This window comes from Mesoplodon bidens (assembly GCF_964165515.1).
Source record: "Mesoplodon bidens genome assembly, chromosome: 15".
Lineage (NCBI taxonomy): Eukaryota > Metazoa > Chordata > Mammalia > Artiodactyla > Ziphiidae > Mesoplodon > Mesoplodon bidens.
The window spans coordinates 18,788,031-18,812,069 of record NC_138171.1 but is presented as its reverse complement, the minus strand read 5'-3'; the positions used below and the strand labels follow the sequence as shown (position 1 = coordinate 18,812,069).

The following is a 24,039-nucleotide window of genomic DNA, read 5'->3' as shown; positions in this document are numbered from 1 at the left end:
ACCCAGGGCCCAGGGTCCTCCCTCTGCTTCAGGGACGTGCCTGCAGTTCTGGTGGATAAACTCAACTGAGTAACAGGAAGCCCGATTCTGGCCACAAGCCAGTGCAAGTTCTTCAATCTGGCCCATCAATAATAAAGCTGATAACTCTATCTCCATCTCTGTTGACTATTTCCCAGCTGATCTGGAAAGGAGAGAGGGAAGAGGGGGTTTGATTGACCACCACCACCAGCTACAAACATAAGTAAGATAACAGCAGGGCTTCAGAAAGATTAGCCAGGTGGCAGCTGGCAAGATGGACTGAAGCAGGAAAAGACCAGAAGCCCTTAAATCAGCTGTGAAGCTCCTCCAATAATCCAAGCATCCAGCGAATCATCTGTAACCACGGAGTGTTATCCAGGGGCTACTCAATAAAGGCTCAAATCAAAACATGTACTTAAGCCAATATGCAAGAGAGTAAATCAAAGAGCACAAAAAATAAGACTTAATTACCAACATATTTTTTATCAACTAATGTCCTTTCAGAACTAGAACTGCTTTTGCTGCCTAGTGGGACCATAAATTTAAGGAGCCAAAGCAATTTTATAAATATATAGAAGACAAGAAAGGCTCAGCAGTCCAGAACCCTATCTGGGCTACGTGGAAGAATTCCATGATGTTAACAGGTCAGCCTTACACGGCCCCCAAATCAAGGAAGGTTGAAAGCCTCGTGAAACTTGTCCACATTCGCAAAGAGATAACCAGCCCTATCTGTTAGCATCTTCTCAGAGTGTTTCTCCTGGATTTCTAAACCTCAAGAGGTTCCGCTGTCTTCTAAGTTGGCAGACTCAGAAGCACTTCTCCAACGCACTTATATTTTATACAACCTAGCTAGATCAAAATCATTTCCCTTAATAATGCTATGCACACATTTGACATCCAACCTTGTTTGTGAAATGCCTCTTCCTCATTGCCCCCAAATGGAATCTACGGCAACGTCTGTATACCCGTCACCTTGTTTCATAGCCCACACAAAGTAAATACGAATTCCTTTAAAGAAGAAGTTGATAAAATTGTAAGCACCAGAGACCAGTGGCTAAAGTGAGCCCTGATACCTATGACTTTCTACTGCCTCTAGACACAAACTAAACTCCTTATTAGAGCTGTCAGACCCTCCTCTAACGGCCCTAATTCTAAAACACCATCCTTGAGGATTCTTCTTTGTTTCCTGTAATAACCAAAGCAAGTCACTCCACTAGCTCACGTCTGAATCTCCTTCTTCACACATGCTGCCACACTGAAGAACCTCTTCAACTTCTCCAAAATAATCTGGAAAGTTTTTGGCAGAAGATAGAAGAAACTCCACTCCACCCACATCAGACATCAGTGTGTGCGCACGAGGTTCACCCGGAACAGGGCCCATACGTTGCTCGTTAGTCAGACTCCTAATTTTACCTACTTCTTTTGACCTTCTGGTGAGGTTATTTTATGTCCATTCACTGTGAACTACATTCCTGGGATCCCACCCAAGCCTCTATGATAAACAAAAGGTAAAATCCCCTGCCAGGCAGAAGGGAGTGAATATTATAAGGCAGTTTTAACTTGGATTAGAAAATTATCCATCTGGTCCCAAAAACTGTCCTTCTGAAAATGAACCGAACCATAAAATAATTTCTGAGTAGCAGCAAACGCCACCTAAAATGCTTTCTCTCTTTAAAATGGACTTCCTTTATGCCTGACCCTGTACAGGTCTGATGGCCCCATTACCTTATATTCTGTTAGCAATTGCATCAACCTCTGCATCTTTAATGGGTGCCCCTGGTCTATACTCTGCCTCTGCACTTACACTTTAGAAACTTAAATTCCTTAAATTCCCCTTAAATATACAGAGGTTATATATTTTTTATTTTCTACGTCCTCAAAAAGTTTAAATATTCTTCACCAAGAATTTAGAAAGAGACGAAACGACGAACGTTACATTTGTATACAGATGACAAATGTTTAACTCCCCGAATAAAGTGTATGGTTGGATCCTGACAGGATCTACAGCCAGGGCCCCCGACATCACCCCGGCAGCCAATCTGTCCCCACGCCCTCTGCTCTCTCTACAGGTCACTACGGTCTGTCTCCTCTGGTCTCGATGACTCACGGTTTCCTGAGCACCTGCTGACATGTCAGGCACCGTGTTAGACACCGAATGAGAGAAACAGACCAGGCGTGGGCCTGCACTAGAGAGCTCGCAGCCCAGGGGAGCCAGGCAGCCCTTTTCTGCCTGGAACTCTGCGCGCACCCACGGCTCTCCCAGACCCCAGCACTGTGCGCCCTCCTGACAGCTGCTCCTCTGCCAGCCTACACGGTGGCCGTTCCCCAAATCGCTGCCCTCCCCGTATCACACCTGTGACGCCCCTTCCCTGACACCCTGCGTGTGCTAACACACTTCACTTCTCCTTAATCCAAAGGGAATGGCAAGAAATTGCAGGCACGGTACTAATTAAGGAGGTGAGAAGGTGGTTTACTTGGGCTGAAAGTGGGGAAGTCATGTCCAGGGGGGCTGGAGTAAGGCCAAGGCCAGCCTCTCTGTGGAGGCAGAGCCCGGGGCTCGGGACGGGAAGAAAGGGACGCACCTGGCCTTCTTGGACTTCGTCCTGGCTGCAGAGTCGGGGCCGCTCCTCTTCTCTTTGGCCTCCTTGGGGCCCGAGGCCTCCCGGGGCTTCCGCACCTTCTTGGCCCCGTCCTTCAGCTTGGGCTCCTTGGGCTCCTTGGCCTTCCTGGGCTCCTTGGCCTTCCTGGGCTCCTTTGGCTCTCTAGGTTCACGCTTCCTCTTTGGCTTGGGCTCCCTGTCCTTGCTTCCCTTTGCTGCCCCTTCTTGCTCTCCTGGATCCTTTTTCTTCCGTTTCTTCTTCACGCCAGTGCCTCCTCCTCCACTGTCCTCCGTCCCGTTATGGGATGTCGTTTTCCTGGGGAAAAGGGTCTCAGCGTCCTCTTCAGCAGCGTGCAGGTCCTTCTGGGGCAGACAGGGATGGGCAACATCTTCAGTTCTGTCCTCCTGATCAGTGCTGTGGTCAAACGGGGAGGGGGATTTGTAGTCAAAATTGACGGAGGCATCAGACATTGGGGAGTGATTCAGAACTTTTAAATTTGACAACTGCAAAAGAGAGAGAGACAAGCATATTACTCTTCCACTGCCAGCTTCACACAAATAGGGGTATTAACTTCGAATGCATGGACTTGTTCAACACCTCCTGAGTGCCTGCGATGTGGCAGCTCCTCCCGTGCTAGGTCATGGGCACAGAGTGGCAAACAGGACACACATTATGTTTGCTTTTGCCCTTGTGGACTAAGTTGTTAGTATATTATGTAGGTAATTTGTATGTAAAAACCTGAAGGATTTCCATGTTACGTGCAGAAATCTGAAACACCTTTTTAAACTCCATTTCTAGAACTGGCAACAACAGTCTCCCACAAAATACCTTTAGATTCCGCTAGCAGACACGAATCCTAGGCACACTGTTCTGACCCCGAGTGGCATTTATCATGCTGATATACAAGTTACTGTTCAAATGTATTCATGAATAAAGGTGATGTCACCAGGGTGATAAGGACGTGGGGTCAACCTCAACGTGTTGCTTTATTTCCCCAAATCTCTGCTCTCACATATCATCAAGCAGCATTAACATTCACCTGGTTTGACTGTCAATGAGAACATCTGGATCATTCAAAACTATACCTTTTATTTTTAACTAAAAATAGTGTTCTTCTGTATGATCATCTAACTCTGTCACCAGACTCAGCAGCAGATAACCTCTGACCACTTGCAAAAACCAGCTAACGTACGGCAGGATGCTTTACAGTGATACCTGCCTTTAGAAAGAAAGTGTCACAGGTGTTGAAGGCAATGCTAAAAGAACATTTCAAAGCTGTTTTGGAGCACCACCAAATAAAAGTGAAGCCTCCTAACATGACAACTTTTAAGGAAACATCCCTTTGGAAGCAGAAGGTATATCTCATGTTTTCAGGCCTGGTGTCACAAAGTACATTTGTCATTTCATAACAAGGCTGGGGTTGCCAATAATCTGATAATAATGTGGGTGCTAGTTTCAGGGAACAAAGAAATAACTTAGGGAGAGACAAGCAGGCTTTCCAGGAAGATGGTTACAATCATCTTTGGATGATGGCTTAGGACCAGCCCCATTTGTGAGTAGCTTGCTCTCTTACCAAGGGGCCTGGCCTGTGCGGAAGGGCACAGACACTTGCCAGATGGTGTGGTTTCTCTCTGGCGTTCTGGTTACCAATCTCTGCTCAGACTTCCTGGCCCACCCTGGAGTTGACGGGGAGTGCAAAACTCAGCTGCATATTTCCCTGCTGCTCTTCCCAGTTCCCTTTCATAGTCTGATACTCCCAAACGTAACACTGAGAATCCCAGGAGAAAACGATGAAAGAAAAGGAGGATTCTTTTGGATTTTTATCATAAATAAAGTCCAGTGTCATAAACAAGCCTAAATCCAGAGGGAACTGGTCATTCTGGCAGGACTCACTACTTGGGGGGGAACAAAAGGGAAAACAATTCAGTTTGACTACCTCATTGCTGATTCAGTGCTTAGGGCTTAGGAAAAAGAGGAGCTAAGTAAACTTAAAAGAAATTTAAATCAATAAAGTACAAGAAAATGGTTTAGATGGTAAATTTTATAATTATGTGTTTTCTACCACAATAAAAAGACAAAAAAAGAAGGGAGGGAGGAAGGGAGGGAGGGAGGAAGGGAGGAAGGGAGGAAACAAGGAAGAGAGAGAGAGAAAGAAAGAGAGAGAGAGAGAAAGAGAGAAAGAAAGAAAGAAAGAAAGAAAGAAAGAAAGAAAGAAAGAAAGAAAGAAAGAAAGAAAGAAAAAGAGAAAGAAAGAAAGAAAGAAAGAAAGAGAAAGAAAGAGAGAAAAGAAAAGACATCAAGAAACTCAACAGTACGGTAACAGGTACCCAGTTAAAGCTGGGATCCTATGACCGCATAACCATCCCTGGGATGTTACTTAATTATGTGCCAGGGACACTTGCCCCTCAAGGAATAAGTTTTTGCTTATCATGCAAGGGTGGACACACTAAAAAAGCAAGAGACACAGGTTTGTTTATTAAAGAGGCTTTAAAAGACAATACACTGAAGACCTAATTCCATCAAGGCAGCACTCTGTAGGTCAAAGTGAGACCCTCTCCTCAACTCATACCTCATGTCAAGGTCTCTCTTTTTGGGGCTCTCCAAAAAGCTGAGCAGGTAGCTCAGGCAGGCGTGGTGGTAACTGGATATTCAAGCATTAGGCAATAACAGTAACAGCAGCTAGCAGCTACTGGACAGACCTTGAATGGATATACTCAGAATTATGTAAAGCATGTTTCATGACATCTCTAATCTTTTCAACAACCCTATAAACTTAGCACCATGCTGCCTATTTTGTATATGGAGAAATGAATGATTATTGATGCTAAGTGATGTGCCCAAGGCCATACAACTAGTGAGCAGAGAAGCCTGGGTCTGAATCCTCCGGCCAAATGCTTGTTTCGTTGAGTGTTTCAATGACATGTCAGGGAACCAGGCCACAAGACCAGCATGATGACATTTGGTTAGAAATGTTAAATGTGATGGTGTGCACAACCCATTTAGGAAAAGGTCAGGTAGTTCTTTATAAAACTAAACACATACCTACCTGATATCCCAGCAATTCTATTCCCAGGAATCCTAGAGAGTTGTCTAGTCCACTCCTCATTTTACAGATAAGATAATCTGTTTAGAGATTTAGAGGTTTAGAGAGAGAAAGCAATTTGTCAAGATATATTCCTAGGAAGCTGGTAGAGCTGGGACAAGGCGTGCAGCACAATCAGCCAGTGTTAAAAAGGAGGAAGTGGGCTTCCCTGGTGGCGCAGTGGTTGAGAGTCCGCCTGCCGATGCAGGGGACACGGGTTCGTGCCCCGGTCCGGGAAGATCCCACATGCCACGGAGTGGCTGGGCCCTTGAGCCATGGCCGCTGAGCCTGCGCATCCTGAGCCTGTGCTCCGCAACGGGACAGGCCACAGCAGTGAGAGGCCCGCGTTCCGCAAAAAAAAAAAGGGAGGAAGTGTTCCAAAAGGCAGATATTAGTAACCAAAAATATGAAATTATAATCTCAAAAGTCAATAATCCACCAGAAATGACTTTATTTTTAAGGCACCTTGTTGGGAGCCTGGAAAAGGTATCTGCTGAGGATTAAAATATGACAAAAAATATTTCTTCCATGTTTCTCAAGGTCAGTGGGGGAAAAGGTAAAGAGCCTAAATAAAGTCTTTGTTTCAACTTCTACTAAGAAGGGCATTAAATTACCATTTTGTAAATGGCCCTAAAAGGAACAGACTTCAGATGATGGACCACAGTAACAACATTTTACATTACATTGACAAGTTAAAGAGATGAGCATCTAGGAACACAAGGATAAAACTTAGAGAGACTGACTGATGAAACATGCAACAATGCTAACTCATAAACTGCCCTGATAGTAATAAAACACATTTCTTTGATTGAAGATCATCAACCTACAATATTCCTAGAAAAGACACTTAAAAATGTGAATCTAGATAAACAGGTTCTGGGTCAGTTGTAAAGGATTTAAGAACTAATGGAAAGATTACAGGCTAAGTCAATGGTTCCCAAACAGAGGTCCAAGGACAAACCTGGGTTATCCCCCTAAGAATCACTCAAGTACTTGAAAGTCAAGTTAGAATCTAAGAAAATCACCCAGGCTACAAAATGGATAGACCCTGGAAGACTTATGCTAAGTGGAAGGAGCCAAGCACAAAAGACCACATATTGTATAATTCCATTTACATGAAACACCCCAAACAGGCAAATCCATAGAGACAAAACGTAGAGTAGAGGTTGCCAGGGGTTGAGGGAAAAAACAGAGTGACTTGGTGATGGGCATAAGGTTCTTTGGGGGATGATGAAATGTTCTGGAATCAGATAGTGGTGATCTTTACACAATCTTGTGAATATACTAAAACCACTGAATTGCATGTTTTAAAAGTGTGGATTTTACAGCATGTGAATTGTATCTCAATTTTTAAAAATTCAATGTAAGAATATACTGAAAAGGGTCCTCTCATATGTTGCTGGCAGGAGCATCAACTATTAAAAGATTTTTTGCAGGGGAGAGTAGCAATAATACTAAAATTTTAATTTTGGATATGCTTTTAAAGTGAGCAATTTCTCTTTGAGAACATGAACTAAGGAAACATTTAGATACTCCAAAGGTTGATGTATAAGAATATCTGATACAGAATTACTTTTAATAGAGTAAAAAACTATAAATACTCTATTTGTCGACCTTTAGGAAAATGCTTAAATTAACAGCACATCCATCATATAGAATACTACTACACAGCCATTGTTACACAAAGTTTTAGTTGACATTTAGTTGACTTTCCACAACATGTGGGAAAGTAAAAAAAGAAAACCTATGATCTAATCCCATTTTTGTTTTTTTAAGAAGGCTGTATCAACATTAGCTTTTTAAAATAAATTTAGGACACATACCCTCATTAGGTCTGGGGGTTAAGATTGTGGGCAACTTTCAGTTCTTTTTTCAAAACCTTCTCAAAGTTATTATTTGTTTGCCTTTACCTGTTTCCCATGATTAGAAGGTAAGCTTCATGAGACAGTGACTTTGTGGTGTTCCCCGAGATCTTTGTGGCTTATAGTAAAACTCAATCATATGATGATTGGATGAAATGAATATTTTCAATTTGAAAAAAGAGAAAAAAGACATCTACAAAATTGTACTGTAAACAAAAATGACAACAAATACCTGTGTACAGAAGGAAGAATGGGAGAAAATAAACAAAATGTTAATCATTTGAGGCTGTGCAAATTTGGGGTTTTTTTTTCATTTTTTTATTAAATAGACATCTAAATTTTCAATAATGAGAATATTGCTTTCAAGATACTTATAATAGAAAAATTTTCACATAGATGTAATAGAAAAATTTTTAAGACTTTAATAATGAAGGAAAAATTGTTTGCCAGACCATTCACACTCCTCCAAATCATCAGTATTCAGGAATCAAAGGCCGGATATGAAAGGCGCCAGCACTGTGATTACATCGGACTGAGGGCAGGGCAGAGTGTACTTTGCACTCGGGCTGGAAAGGCCCCTGCACACCCTTCACCCAGAAGCGCTTCCTCCAATTTCAACCCAGCGGTGAGCGGCCCAGTGAGCCCCTGCCGCCCATCGCTTCAGGGTCTTCCACCTTCCCCAGGGAGAGGAAAGTGTTCTCTGTGTAGACTTACTTAATATCAAGAAATCAGCTAAACATAAAAATAAGCAGACAAGGGGCTTCCCTGGTGGCGCGGTGGTTGAGAGTCCGCCTGCCGATGCGGGGGACACGGGTTCGTGCCCCGGTCCGGGAAGATCCCACGTGCCGCGGAGTGGCTGGGCCCGTGAGCCATGGCCGCTGAGCCTGCGCGTCCGGAGCCTGTGCTCCGCAGTGGGAGAGGCCACAACAATGAGAGGCCCGCGTACCGCAAAAAAAAAAAAAAAAAAAAAAGCAGACAAGCTTAACTAAGTTTGAGATCTGTCTTTTTTTAAAAGTCCAAATAACAAAATGAAAATACAAAATAAGAAGTAATTACCACTACTAACGAGTTGGTCTGTGGACATTCCAGGTGGCAAAGCTACTTTCCAACTGGAATTAGAATTGTCTTATTGTTTCACCTTCTCTCTCTCCTTATAGTTACCGCCTGCCTGTGGAATACAGTAAAGACAGAAAACCCCACATATCCTTGCCTTTATCACACTGCAATGGCACTGGGACTCATTCATTTGGCAAATAGATTTGTGCTGAGTGAGCAAGACCCATCTGAGGAGGGACAGGGACAATGTCAGTGTGTGCATGTGTCTGTGTGTCCCCTCTGTGTTTGTGAGTTTTTCCCCTGTATTCAGCATATTCAATCCTTCCACACCCAGGAGTTCTGTGCTTTGGGTGATGAAGCAGGTATTTCAATCCTATATGGCTCCTCACATGGTCACAGCTGGTTCGCACCAGGAGGAGAAGAGTTCGGTTTCAGGCAGAGGTGTCCAGGACGCTCTTGGATACACTTTCCAAAGGAAATGCCTATGAGAATAAATTAGACCGCCCAAGAAGAATGGATAAAGAGAGAAGAGGAAACAGGACCTAACCTGCGGAACACTAATACTTAAGGTCCCCAGAGGGGGAAGAACCTACAGACAGGGCGAAGGAGCAGTCAGGCCAGTGATGTAGGAGGGGAAAAGGGTAAGAAAGTGTTGCTTCACAGAAACCGGAGGATGAGAGCATTTTAAGACAGAATGATCACAGGTGTCAAATGCTGCTGAGGAGCAGGTAAGCTAAGGACTGAAGACTGATCAACAGATTTGACAATGTAATTTCTGCAAAGCCCCTCTACCCCAAAGTCCTTGAACCTGTCAGTCAAGTCTCCACCTCTATTTTCATATTTTTGCTTTTAAAACAGGATGGGGGTGGTGATGGGTTTTTCTCTTACGACGTTTCAAGACTCTTTGACTACTCTAAATCTTTAGGCAAAGTCAACCTAAACCTTGTTAATTCCACGTGGTAACAAAAGCTGGGGGCAGGTAGATTATTAAATTTAGATGCTGACAGGAAAGAGTTAGGACGAGAGACGGAAAATACTTAATAAGTGCCTGTTTGTTAACAAGTGTTGTTTCTAGAAACCACGAGGCTTTTTTCCAAACAACTATGGCTTTTATGAGCAAACCAAAAGCTCAAAATGATTCAATTTTCTAATCTGTCAAAGTGCAATGATGTTTGTTTCAACCAACCAAGGCTAAGAGAGACCTCTTCTAAAATGTTTTTGTGACATCTTCTAAGCCAAGTAAGCCAACAAATACAGAGAGAATAAGACTATTTTCCTACCTCTTCCTGTCTGGCCCACCTGTAATTTCACTGTAGTTCTGGGTTACTAGAGCCCCTGAGCCCAGAACTTAAGCAAACCCTGGCCAATACCATTTCCACATACCAAGGCCCAGCAAGACCACGGCCTGGAGTTAGGAATACTATGTGTGGGCAGGGAACGGTGCTTTTCATATATCTCCACCTTTAGTCACAGCCACTCTGAGTACTCAGAATTGTTTTGATATTTGAAAGATAAAACAGATGTCAGCAATGATCATTATTAATACCTGATTTTATTAAGGAATGAGTATTAGGCAATATACTAAGTTTCTTAAACAGATTACGTCTCAAAACAACTCTAAGAGGAAGTATATTATGGTTCCAAATATGACTCTATTTTATAGAGTAGAAGTTCAGAGAGGTTAAATAACTCACCCAAAGTCACACAGCTAGTGAGTACCAGAGCTAAGATTTGAACCCGGGTTTGACTCCTGGTTTTAAGGGCCACTGCTCTTGACTACTTCACGATACTGCCTCATGTTCTGCATACACCAAACTCAGAATAAGAATTAGCAAGACTCTCTAACCACCTCTACTTTATTTCCATCAACCACTCCCCAGCACCACGGGTATCTCACTGACCTTTCCCCCAGAAAACCGTTAACTCATTAATTTTCCTCTTCTATCCATTTCTTTATAAATCCATTTGTTCCCCAGACCAGAATGGGATAATACATGAAGAATCAAACAATCCAGCAGAACATTTAAGATTAAATAAGTGATCTCTTTTCAACTCTACCCAGAAGGATCCCAAGATGAGGGTTAAAGAACATCAAATGTGGGCTTGGCAGCTACCAGAAGACCTACAACCACCATCCTAAGAACACATTCTGTTAGCAGTGGGTACTATATTTCCGTTTTCCTCCCAAAATGAGAACTTTTGATCTTTGGTCACTACGTGTTACGTAGTTTCCCAAAACTGGCAAAATTTATCCAAAACCGTATCAATAGTAAAGGGACGGGCTAGCTGAGGCAAAAGACAGTGAGTTAACGAGAAAACCAGAAACCATATCAAAAGTGGAAAGAAGTTCACTGCTGTTACTTCTGCTTTTTTCCCACAATACTCAGAATACTAGCTTTGGGCTACTTTTCCCAAGAGTGAATCCAAGTTAGATGGAGGGAGGCAATTCTCTACAGTCACAGTGACACTTGTCAAATGTCACGGATCCTAGATCTTTTGTTGCCACTTTGATGTTGGCCCAAGGTCTCGTTACCAGAGATTCCCAGGCCCCTCTGGTCAGGACAGGAGATGAGGCAATTCTATTCACTGTTTAAAAGTGGTTGTCTTTATTCCAATGTTTTCTGCATGTTGATGCACTCAAAGCCACTTTATTCATAAAATTTAAAACTCAGCCGCTTATTTCTATTTTTAAAAAATTGTTTTGTGTCTGTTTCAGCTAGTGATATATTGAGTAATATCAGTAACATGAGCTGAAAGAACCACTATGTAATATATAATTATTATGTAATATTTTAATTAAAAATTCTATCTACTTAGACTACTATTTATGTTGGTACCACAGATAAATACCATACATAAATGCCCTGGTAAACCCTAGGACTCTAGTCAGGATGTACCACTAAGGTCATCCAGCCCAAACGCCCACTTCCTGGCCTCTGACACACAAGCAAACAGCTCTCCAGTCTCTCCCAGGAGTGGGGAGTTTAGTGCCCAAAAGGTGCAGGCCACAGCTGGGCAGCTCAACTTCTCAGGACGGTCTTCTTCAGATGGAGCTAAAGCTTGTCCACCTATAACTCTCCATTCTCACTTACAGGTCCAGCAACAGACACAGTCAACCTCTTTTCCAAGAGATGCTTTTAAATATTCCCTTCTTCAGGCTATGTAACCTTAGTTTCATCTATCATACCTCATGTTGAATGAGTCAACATTCTTTTATCATCCTGATCACTTTGCTCTGGCCTCTCAAGTATATGTTTCAGAGCACAAGATGAATTAGAACAAGAAAAACAAAAATATGTTAAGGTATGTCAAAAGATAGGTTTTAGAGCCCGTGGATTGCTTTAGCATGCTCAGCAACGTCTTGCAGTTCAGTCATCGGTATGGCCTGTCACCAGTACCTATAAGAGAAGCAGGATCAACTCCTCCACTTAATTAACTTGCTCCTCCACCTATCTAATATTAAGTTTTAAATAAAAACTCTGCCCTGTTCATCAACATATACTATGAGGTGTAAATGAAAACCATCTAACTGACGCTACATAATAACTGGCTGACATACCAAAGGTCTCAATATGAACTTTCAAAAGAAAAGAACCTAAATTCATGTTGGGGTAATTTTGGTAAAGAATGTTTTTACTGAAATGAAAGCTTACTTAAATAATGTTTAAAAAATTAAATATGCAGGTTGTTTTAAGAAATAAAAATCTGCCCAGGTATCATAAATGACAGTAGTTTCGAGGGCTTGGGATTCTCTTCAGTAACGTGTTCTTTTTAACAGCAGCAAAATATTCCACTAGGTAGATGTGCTATGATGTATATACAGGCCTACCTCACAGATACTGCAGGTTTAGTTCCAGATCGCCACAATAAAGCAAATACCGTAGTAAAGTGAGTCACACAAATGTTTTGGTTTACAGGTGCATACAAAAGTTATGTTTATACTATACTGCAGTCTATTAAGTGTGCACTAGCACTATGTCTAAAAAACAATCTACATACCTTAATTTAAAAATATCTTATTGCTCGGCACATTGTAAATCAACTATACTTCGATTAAAAAAAATTAAATTACAGGAGGTCCAAAGTGCAAGATTCTTCTGCGCCTGCGCGGCCCCAGTCACTTCCCGGGCTGCTCTAAGGTGCCCGGCTCACCGCCATCTTGACTTGGGGCTTCCTTGTTCGCGCTGGGCTGGGCGGTTTAGTGTAACTGCCGCTGAAGAAGGGGGCGCAGTAACCTCCAGTCGGCCGAGAAACTCCATTTCGCAGCCATAGCTGCTCAAAAGATTTGTGAAGGTAACAAAGGGTAGAGAGCTGGACCCGGAGGCGCCGCCACGACAGCAGCAGCCATGGAGGACGAAATGCCTAAGACTCTCTATGTCGGTAAGCTTTCCTGAGATGTGACAGAAGCTTTTTTTTTTTTTTTGCGGTACGCGGGCCTCTCACTGTTGTGGCCTCTCCCGTTGCGGAGCACAGGCTCCGGACGCGCAGGCTCAGCGGCCATGGCTCACGGGCCCAGCTGCTCCGCGGCATGTAGGATCCTCCCGGACCGGGGCACGAACCCGTATCCCCTGCATCGGCAGGCGGACTCTCAACCACTGCGCCACCAGGGAGGCCCGTGACAGAAGCTTTAATTCCCCAAAATGATTATGGATACAGCTGGAAATGATCCATATTGTTTTGCAGAGTTTTATGAGCGTCGTCATGCAGCTGCAGCACTAGCTGCTATGAATGGGTGGAAGATAAAGGAAGGAAGTCAAAGTGAAGTGGGCAACCACCCACAGAAGTCAAAAGGAGGATACAAGCAGTAGTACTGTTGTCAGCACACAGCGTTCACAAGGTCATTTCCATGTCTTTGTTGGTGATCTCAGTCCAGAAATTACAACTGAAGATACAAAAGCTGCTTCTGCACCATTTGGAAGAATATCAGATGCCCGAGTGGTAAAAGACATGGCATCAGGGAAGTCTAAGGGATATGGCTTTGTCTCCTTTTTCAACAGATGGGATGCTGAAAACTCCATTCAACAGATGGGTGGCCAGTGGCTTGGTGGAAGACAAATCAGAACTAACTGGGCAACGCGAAAGCCTCCAGTTCCAAAGAGTACATATGAGTCAAACACCAAACAGCTATCATATGATGAGCTCGTAAATCAGTCTAGTCCAAGCAACTGTACTGTATATGGTGGAGGTGTCACTTCTGGGCTAACAGAACAATTAATGCGTCAGACTTTTTTGCCACTTGGACAAATAATGGAACTTCGAGTCTTTCCAGATAAAGGATATTCTTTTGTTCGATTCAATTCCCATGAAAGTGCAGCACATGCAGTTGTTTCTGTTAATGGAACTACCATTGAAGGCTATGTTGTGAAATGCTACTAGGGCAAAGAAACTCTTGATATGATAAATCCCATGCAACAGCAGAATCAAATTGGATATCCACAAGCTTACGGCCAGTGGGGCCAGTGGTATGGGAACGCACAACAAATTGGCCAATATATGCCTAATGGTTGGCAAGTACCTGCATATGGACTGTATGGCCAGCTATGGAACCAGCAGGGATTTAAACAGTCTTCTGCACCATGGATGGGACCAAATTATGGAGTGCAGCCGCCTCCAGGACAGAATGGCAGTATGATGCCTAATCAGCCTGCAGAGTCGCAGTGTATGAAACCCAGTGAAAAAGGACTCCAGAACCTAAAGCCAGTGGCTTAAAAGGCTACAGGGAGTGTAGTAAAGCCCTTGTTTACTTAAAGATTTATCAAATCAGTCAGTGCAAATATCAGATACAATGTATTTATTTAAAAGATTCATTTTTTAATCATGAAATTACCATCCACATTGTTTTAAAAAGAAACAATATGCTGGATGTCTGCCAATTTTTGCCTTCCGTTACCTTTTTTGATAAAGTTTCTCAAATCCTTGTTTCATATACAAATGCAGGGATTGTTGCCACTTTTTAAAAATAGAGGCAGAAAACTTCACAATGTTGAACTTTTTTCCACTGAAGTAGTGGGCAGTTCTAGTTTGCATTCCTGATATGATTTAAAACATGTAATATAAAGACTAAAAAAAAAAAAGAAAAAAGGAAAACCCAAACTGTGCAGAGTCTAGAAGTTCTTTGTAATCTTCAGCTTATGCACAATTCTATTTTAGGTTTTTCTGAAATAGGCATTGTTTGAGCTGCCCTATCTCCACTGTTTTCCCTTTGGGGTTCTTAAATATAAGATATTAGTTCACATCATTTTTGTATCTACATTTTTTCACAAATTTGTCTTGCCTTATCAAAGTTCTATAAAATATACTTAAATGGAAAAAAATGATCTTTAGATTGAAAACTTTTCTCAGATGGATTGATAATTGCATTCATCTTGTGTTTTATATGAGAAGGTGCCTCAAGAATTCCCTGTTGAATTTGTTTAAAAGGGTTTTTATCTTCTGTGATAAACTTTGCTGTGTACCAGGATATATAAAAACACAAACTTGTTACTAAAGAAAATCTCTGAAATGTGGTAAGTTCTTATGAACCCATGTTAATTTCATGTGTCAACTTCTACATTTACATGTATCATTTCATTATGTAAAATGTTTTAGCAATTTAACATTTTGCACAGTTAGCAACTTTGTATGTAATTTCCTCCTTAAAGGCATCATGCAGAATTGAGATTCATAAGGTTTTGTTTGCAGGTAAATATCAAATGCAAACTTTGGTAGTCTTTGAATACAAAGTTATCTGCAAAGAAATATATTAATTTGCCATATTCTAGTTATACTTACTCAAAAACAGTAAATCAACTTGATTTTGATATGTACAAATGATAGCTGTGAAACTGTAGAATATCCATATGTCAGTATTAGAGTTTCTTGTGAACTCCAAAATTAGCCTGAATGACCAGCCAGGCAAAGCATTTTTTAAATGTTCAGAGGCCAAAAGATAAACAAACAAAAACCTGTGAAATCCTACCTCCTTAAACAGCCTTCAAAGAGGGGAATCCTCAGCGCATTCATTACTTTGATTCTTTTGGTACCTGTTTTCCTGGAGGTCCCAATTTTATTATTTTGGGGTGGCATTCAGAGGTTTAATCTTTGATGGCATTGTTCTAGTTTTGAAATTTCTAGTACATTTCAATCTCTTAGAAGAATTGTGGGAGATTTTGTTTTGTTTTGTTTTCAACGAAAGTCACAAACTCTCCTCTTCTTTGACTCACAAAGGGGAAGGGTCACCAGTGTACATATTTGGATGCTCGGTTGTTTTTAAGACCAGAGAGCTCCTGGTGTTGTATTTAGGAACAGAAAAGGCCCATAGAATCCTAAGAGTTTCCTGGCCTGTATCCTCCAGGTAGGAGCAGATGGCTGTAAGCTGGTCTCTAAGCCAATACTCCTGTAACCAGAGCCCAGGAAAGACAGCTCATAAACGTATATAGTTCTCTGGAGCTCAATTCTGTGCAGTTGTACTTATGGTTCATCAAGTCACTGTATATTTTTTAAGTGTTGATACATTAAAACTTGCTTTATAGAAGATGAGTAAATTTTTTAAACCCTTGGAAATTTTATTTCCTTGTTAATTAACCTTCTACAGATCAGGGCATGCAACCAAAAGCAGCTTAAATACTCAATAAAATAACAGGATGCTGTTTTTAGATTCTTCTGGTTTATGTTCCTATTTTAGGACCCTCGCTTTTCTCTTATTCAAAAATATTTTATGCCCTATACATCTGTGGACTGCAGGGTAAATTATTTGGGCATAAATAATCCAAGCAAAAGTATACTTTTTCTTTCATTTTGACTATCTCAAGTAATACCACTTTTTATTAGCCAATATTTTCTTACTGCACAATTCTAAAATGTACATTGACTACTTTTTGAGAAGAAAGTACTATTCCTCAAAGGCTTACTACTGAACAAATTTGTAATTCAGGAACATTGCTAACTTTGCTTTAAATCTTATTCTCAGTGTTAAAACAAATCATTTAAAAAATTTACAGTCTAAAAATCATAGTGGTATTAGTATCAGGTAAGGAAACTAAAGTTTTTTAAATGGATCCATTCTCTGCAATATGCATTCAAATTTTACTTTAAAATACATCTGTTACTGTGAAGAACCTAAAGTGGTTCACACTTAATGGGTCATTAAATCCAGTATTCTTTGCCCTGACTGGATATTAAAGTTCCTTTATGTTTTCTATTAAAAAAAAGTTAAAAATACTTTGTTGCTAAAAAATGCTACCATCATCTGAACCTTCAGCAAGTCATAGTCCTTTTGCTGGTGGAGGGTCCTGCCTTGGTGTTGACAGCTGCTGACTGATCAGGGTGGTGGTTGCTGAAGCTGGGGTGTCTGTGGCAATTTCTTAAAATACAACAACAATGAAGTTTACCACATCAACTGACTCTTCCTTGCACAAACAATTTTCTGTAGGATGCAGTGCTGTTTGACAGCATTCTACCCACAGTAGAACTTCTTTCAAAATTGGAATCAATCCTCTCAAACCCTGCTGCTGCTTTATCAACTAAGTTTATGTAATATTCTAAATCCTTTGTTGTCATTTCAACAATCTTCACAGCATCTTTACCAGGAGTAGACTCCATCTCAAGGAACCACTTTCTATGCACATCCACAAGAAGCAACTCCTCAACTGTTCAAGTTTTATCATGAGATGGCAGCAATTCAGTCCCATCTTCAGGCTCCACTTCTAATTCTAGCTCTCTTGTCTTTTCCAAAACATCTGAAGTTATTTCCTCCACTGAAGTCTTGAACCCCTCAAAGTCACCCATAAGGGTTGGAATCAACTTCTCCCAAACTCCTGTTAATGTTGACATTTTGACCTCTTCCCATGAATCACAAATGTTCTTCGTGGCATCTAGTATGGTGAATCCTTTCCAGAAGGTTTTCAACTTACTTTGCCCAGATCCATCAGAGGAATCACTATCTATGACAGCTACAACCTTACAAAATGTATGTCCTAAATAATAAGATTTGAAAGTCAAAATTACTCCTTGATCCATGGGCTGCAGAATGGATGCTGCGTGAGCAGGCATGAAAACATCATTAATCTCGCTGTACAACTCCATCAAAGTTCTTGGGTGACCATGTGCATTGTCAATGAGCCGTAATATTTTAAAGAAAGTCTTTTTTTCTGAGCAGTAGGCCTCAACAGTGGACTTACACATATAGTAAGCCATGTTGAAAACACATGTGCTATCATCCAGGCTTTGTAATTTCCATTTTCTTTGTAATTTTTCTTTGTAATTTCCATTTAGAGTATAGGCAGAGCAGATTTAGCATAATTCTCATGGGCCCTAGTATTTTCAGGATGGTACATGAGCACTGGCTGCAACCTAGAAGTCAACAGCTGCATTAGCCCCTAACAAGAGAGTCAGCCTGTCTTTTGAAACTTTGAAGACAGGCACTGACTTGCCCTCTCTAGCTATCAAGGTCCTAATAGCCTCCAATAGGAGGCTGTTTTGTCTAAACTGAAAATCTGTTGTTTAGTGTAGCCACCTTCATTAATTATCTTAGCTAGATCTTCTGGATTACTTGCTACAGCTTCTACATCAGCACGTGCTGCTTCACCTTGTACTTTTAGGTTATGGAGACAGCTCCTCTCCTTACACCTCAGGAACCAACCTCTGTTAGCTTTAAACTTTTCTACACTTTCCTCACCTCTCTCAGCCTTCATAGAATTGAAGAGAGTTAGGGCCTTGCTCTGGATTAGGCTTTGACTTAAGAGAATGGTGTGATTTGTCTGATCTTCTATCCAGACCACTCAAACTATCTCCATATCAGCAATAAGGCTGTTATGCTTTCTTATTTGCGTGTTCACTGGAACGGCACTTTTAATTTCCTTCAAGAATTCTTCCTTTGCATCCACAACTTGGCTAAACTGTTTAGCACAAGAGGCCTCGCTTGCAGCCTCTCTCTGCTTTCCATGTGCCTTTTTCACTAAACTGAATCACCTCTAGCTTTTGATCGAAAGTGAGAGCCGAGCAACTGGTCCTTTCACTTGAACACCTAGAGGCCACTGTAGGGTTATTAAGTGGACTAACTTCCATATTGTTGTGTCCCAAGGAATGGTTGTTTCCTGGGCTCAGAAACCGGAGGAGAAGGTGAAAGATGGAGGAACAGCCAGTCAGTTGGTGGAGCAGTCACAGACATTTATCAATGAAGTTCACCCCAAAACGATTACAATAGTAACACCAAAGATCACGGATCACAGATCACCATAGCAAATATAATAATAATGAAAAGTTCCAAAATACTGAGAGAATTACCAAAATGTGACACTGAGACACGAAGTGAGCAAATGCTGTTGGAAAAATGGTGCTGATAGACCTGCTCAAGGCAGTGCTGCCACAAACCTTCAATTTGTAAAAAATGTAATACCTGCACAGTAAAATGAGGCATGCCTGTAGTCTCCTTTTTGATGGACATTTAAGTTCATTTCCATTTGCGCTATAATAAACAAAGTCGCAATGAAACCTATATACCCGTCTGAGTATATCCATAGGGTAAAATCCTGGCAGATGGAACTGCATTCTCTACAGTGTTTGTGTACTAACTTTTGACTCTACAGAGCCAGGACAGGAGGAAATCAGCGTGTAGGTAGTGTTTAGGCACTGCTCTTCCTATTAAAATTGGCAGCAGGTGACTCAATTCTTTCCCAAAACAGGCTGTTTTGTTTTGGTTTCACAAGGACCTATCCACTGGGAACAGAACAGAGGGTAGTCCTTGTAACCATATCCCTAGGTCACCCTGTATCCGACTACTCAGTGCTCTACAAGCAGAGAGGAAAGTGGCTGGTCCCACCCAACCTCTTTGCAGAGGTCCCAGCTGAAGGGCAGGGATTCAGATCTCCCCAGTTACCAGGTTGTCATTCAATTCTGTAAAAGGAAAACCAGCCCATCAGAGACAGCCTGTCTCTAAGAGACAGAGGCAGGTCCCCTCATCTCACCTCCCTGAGCCACACTGGTTTAGGTCTCTGGGATCCTCTGAAAATGTAATCACCTGGAACACATAAGTACCAACTAAGGAAAAAGATCTTAGCAGGATGCGTCACAAGGGCCAAATGTTTTTATCAACTCCCCTCCAGGAAACCAAATGCCAAACAGTTAATGTTCACTATTTTCTGCAGGGGGAAACTTCCAATTAGTTCACTATTTTCTGCAGGAGAAAACTTCAGCACAACATGATAAATAAGAATTCTGTAAATGAACGCTTTTAGTTTAACCAAACATCGAAAATAATAAATATGTAAACTATAAAGAAGTGATTACTTCTCTCTTTATAAAAACTTGGTAAACTATTTCTCTTTTGCATAGCTAATTTTGAATAATATTCTGATCTACAATCTTCATTACATTTATTCCTATATAGAGCTGACCTGAGCACAGTAAAGATCTATATATTAAGTCAACAGAGCTCTCAGTTACCACGTGGAGAATGGGAAACAGGCAGCAGGGTAACTACTAGAGGCTAAGAGATAAGCCAAAACTGCCAGCATCTCCTCTTGTAAAAAAGCACCAGTGTATGCTGGATGCATTCACTTAAAAGATATGTGACCTACGGGCTTCCCTGGTGGCGCACTGCTTGAGAGTCCGCCTGTCGATGCAGGGGACGCTGGTTCGTGCCCCGGTCCGGGAAGATCCCACATGCCGCAGAGCAGCTGGGCCCGTGAGCCATGGCCGCTGAGCCTGCGCCTGCGCGTCCGCAGCCTGTGCTCCGCAACGGGAGAGGCCACAACAGTGAGAGGCCCGCGTACCGCAAAAAAAAAAAAAAAAAAAAAAAAAAAAAAAGTGACCTCTTACCTGCTTCTCTTTCTTCTGTATTTTCATTATCATCTATTAAAGGCAATTATTTTATTTCTGTAAAACATAAAAAAGGCAAAGATTATGCTAAAATCCAAAATGAAACATTTTAGATGGCCTCAAGATTAGCTGTGACACGTGAGGAAAACACAGAATAGAGCACTACTTCTACAGAACACTTACAATTAGTGGTCTTCTAGCCCAGCACCCCCCAGAGCCCTACATAGAGGCCTAAACCTAACTACTCCCATCCTGAACCCTAGTTTTTTGCTCCAGATGGAGCGGAGTCAAAAAGATACTGTCTTTGTAGATAAAACAAGTTATAAAAGATGCTGGCATATTAAATTACAAGGGAAACTAAAAGAGGAACCAAAAATAATGACGTGACTATATTGAGGGGGGTGGAGAGGGGGTAGAACTAAGCGAAGACCTCATTTCTTTTGGAAGAAAATCAGTAAGTAGCATCTACAACTGGAAATCAAGAAATAGAAATATACACAACATGGGCCTCCCTCGTGGTGCAGTGGTTAAAAATCCGCCTGGCAATGCAGGGGACACGGTTCGAGCCCTGGTCGGGGAAGATCCCACATGCTGCAGAGCAACAAAGCCCGTGCGCCACAACTACTGAGCCCACGAGCCACAACTGCTGAGCCCACGTGCCACAACTACTAAAGCCCGCGTGCCTAGAGCCGGTGCTCCGCAACAAGAGAAGCCACCGCAGTGAGAAGCCCCTGCAGAAGCCCCCGCTCGCCGCAACTAGAGAAAGCCCGCGTGCAGCAATGAAGACCCAACGCAGCCAAAAATAAATAAATAAATAAAAAGAAATATACACAATAAAATAGAGCTAAAAGAGTTAAAAGTCGTTGTCTTGAAGGAGAGAGGAGCTGGTGTGAGACAGGACAGGGCACTCTTGCATTTCATCATAAGCTCTCCTACATTACTTGATGTTTTAAACCATGTGCACTTTAAACTGACAAAATAAGTTCCATTCCAATATTTCACACGATCTTTTTTTAAAAAAATAAATTTATTTATTTTATTTTATTTTTGGCTGTGCTGGGTCTTCATTGCTGCGCACGGGCTGTCTTTAGCTGCAGCAAGCGGGGGGATACTCTTTGTTGAGGTGCGCGGGCGTCTCATTGCAGTGGCTTCTCTTGTTGCGGAGAATGGGCTCTAGGCACGCAGGTTCAGTAGTTGTGGCTTGTGGGCTCTAGAGCACAGGCTCAGTAGTTGTGGTGCACAGGCTTAGCTGCTCTGCGGCATGTGGGATCTTCCTGGACCAGGGCTCGAACCCGTGTCCCCTGCACTGGCAGGCGGACTCTCAACCACTGCACCACCAGGGAAGCCCTCATATGATCTTTTTAAATGATTTTACTGTACCCAGGACTTAAGCCCCATCCCCACTCCAAACATAATGCCCATGATGACACCTGAACTTTTTCTCATAAATGACTTTTCAGCACCATAGCGACTAAGAGCCCAGCAAGTGGCTTGAGAGGTCACTGAAGTGCACTAAGGGCATCCCAGGGAACAGAAAGAATGCTATTTTAGGAAACCCAGAATTTGGGGCTGCCTGAATCACTCACTCTCACCTTCCCCATAGACAAACAATGGAAGGATCACAGTATCCCGGCTTCTGGTTCTAGTCCAGATGTAGACACCACCTCCTATTTATTGTTTACTTTGACTTCCTGGACATCCCAGAGAGCTAGGAAAACATCCCAGAGGCACACAATTATCCTTACATTATAATTATTTCTCATATCCAAATGAACGTCATGTGCAGGCATCAAGGAGAACTTTAAAGTGAGACAGTCCCGCCTTCTAAGTGGGCTCATGGTGTGTATGATGCAACTGAGAAAAATGAAGGATTTCCATCATCCCTGGGGCCACAATTTCAGTTTACCAGTTTAAAGTCTGGTGACTTTAGGGGTTTTTTTTCTCCAAGAGTCAGAAGCATTTTCTATTAAAAGGACCATAAAATGCTACCAGGATATTGCTGCTTGCAAAGAGCATAGCATCCAAGGAGGTAACAAGCTGCAAGGTGGGCGCTGGCGGGGCCTAGACCAAGGGGGAAGGAGAGGAGGGCAGAGAAGAACTGGCCAAATCAAGAAAAGGGAAAGCCAAGTCAGCAAACAGTGCTTCTAAGGATCAGTGTGAGGACTAGCATTTGATCGAACAATTACCTCAAGAAAACCAGATTCCTGAGAAATGGCAAGGGAAGGGCTCTGAATCAGGGCAGTTCAAAGAATTTTACCACCTAAACTCCATTACAGTGGAGTCAGCACTAGGTAAACTATGTTAGTACAAGTTTATCTTATCTCTCAATTTCAAATTATCAGACCCCAGAAAACCAACACTCTCAACTATCACAAACTGCCACAAATTCTGAAAAGAAGAAAGAAGTTTGGAAAATAAATTCTGGCTAATAAAAAGGGATATTATAAATAACCAGACACATATACTCAAATAAAATGCTACCCAACAAAATGAAATCAATCATTTACAAAATACAGAAAAAGTCCGGTGCCAATAAAAATCACTTTTTAATTTATAAAAAAATCAAGTATAATGCAATAGAGACATCAAAAAACACAATTTCTGATCAAGTACCACAAACTAGCATGCAAATAAAACAGGGCCCCAACACTGCCAGGAATGTGGGGAAAACTGTGGACCCACTGATCCTTGCTGATGGCACCTTTCATCGTTCCAGGCTTTCTGAAAGCACTCGGGCAACGTGCCACTAGATCTATGAACTGCCACAGTCCGTTGATCTGCAAGCTCCGTTTTCAGGGATCCATCCCAAGGAAATAAGCTGAGAGGAAGCTCAGTGGTGAGGTCACTGTCACAGCAGAGCTCAGGCACTGCAGAGGGCCATGGGGGTCACAGGGGCCCACCATTCCCTGGGCTTGTGTCATCACAGGGCCTGGGAAGATCAGAGACGGCAGATGAGCACAAGCTGGAAAGACTGGGAAGAGGCTGACGCAATTGTGGCTTGAATGTGGTTACTCAGCAGAGAGAAGGGTTGGAGGAAAAGAGCTGGGTGGAAGATTCTAAACCAAATCTTACCGCCCCCCACCATCTGTTCACATGCAAGATACTGCCACCTGCACCCTCAGGGATATTCACGCTGCACAGATAACCCCCACCCCGTTCTCTGAGAGAGACAGTGTGTGTGAAATCCAAGTGCATCCCAGTGATGATGCTGTAAGAATAACTGCTCTAGTTCACTGGAAGCAGTCTTTGGCCAACCTCACATTGTTACTGTGAAACCATCTCTAGCACCTGGATGGACAGCTACACACCAGCTCACAGCCACTCCACAAGGTAACAGATACAAACAACATCAATAGGGACTTCCCTGGTGGCGCAGTGGTTAAGACTCTGAGCTCCCAATGCAGGAGGCCTGGGTTCAATCCCTGGTCAGAGGACTAGATGCCACGTGCATGCTGCAAACTAAGGAGCCTGAGAGCCGCAACTAATGAGCCTACCAGCCACAACTAATGAATGCACGTGTGTAACTAAGGAGCAGGCAAGCCACAACTAAGGGGCCCACCTGCCGCAACAAAGACCCAGCGCAAATAAATAAATTAATTAAATTAAATATTTTTTTAAAAATCAA

General features: G+C 42.2%; 1 protein-coding gene and 1 pseudogene across 4 annotated transcripts in view; one reads left to right on the top strand and one right to left on the bottom strand.

The window, feature by feature from the left end:
* CHD6 (chromodomain helicase DNA binding protein 6) overlaps positions 1 to 24,039 on the bottom strand; it is a 221,311-nt gene that overhangs the window by 129,212 nt on the left and 68,060 nt on the right. For all 3 annotated transcript variants that reach the window (XM_081255208.1, XM_081255206.1, XM_081255207.1), the window contains 2 exons: positions 20,415 to 20,471; positions 2,601 to 3,121 (listed from right to left, as the gene is read on the bottom strand). In XM_081255208.1, the coding sequence (XP_081111334.1) occupies positions 2,601 to 3,121; positions 20,415 to 20,447 (554 nt within the window). In that variant the 5' untranslated portion in view covers positions 20,448 to 20,471. The remainder of the gene's footprint in view (positions 1 to 2,600; positions 3,122 to 20,414; positions 20,472 to 24,039) is intronic.
* Positions 12,847 to 14,795, top strand: LOC308629185 (cytotoxic granule associated RNA binding protein TIA1-like; annotated as a pseudogene). Its single transcript has one exon. The product of its transcript is annotated as a cytotoxic granule associated RNA binding protein TIA1-like (transcript).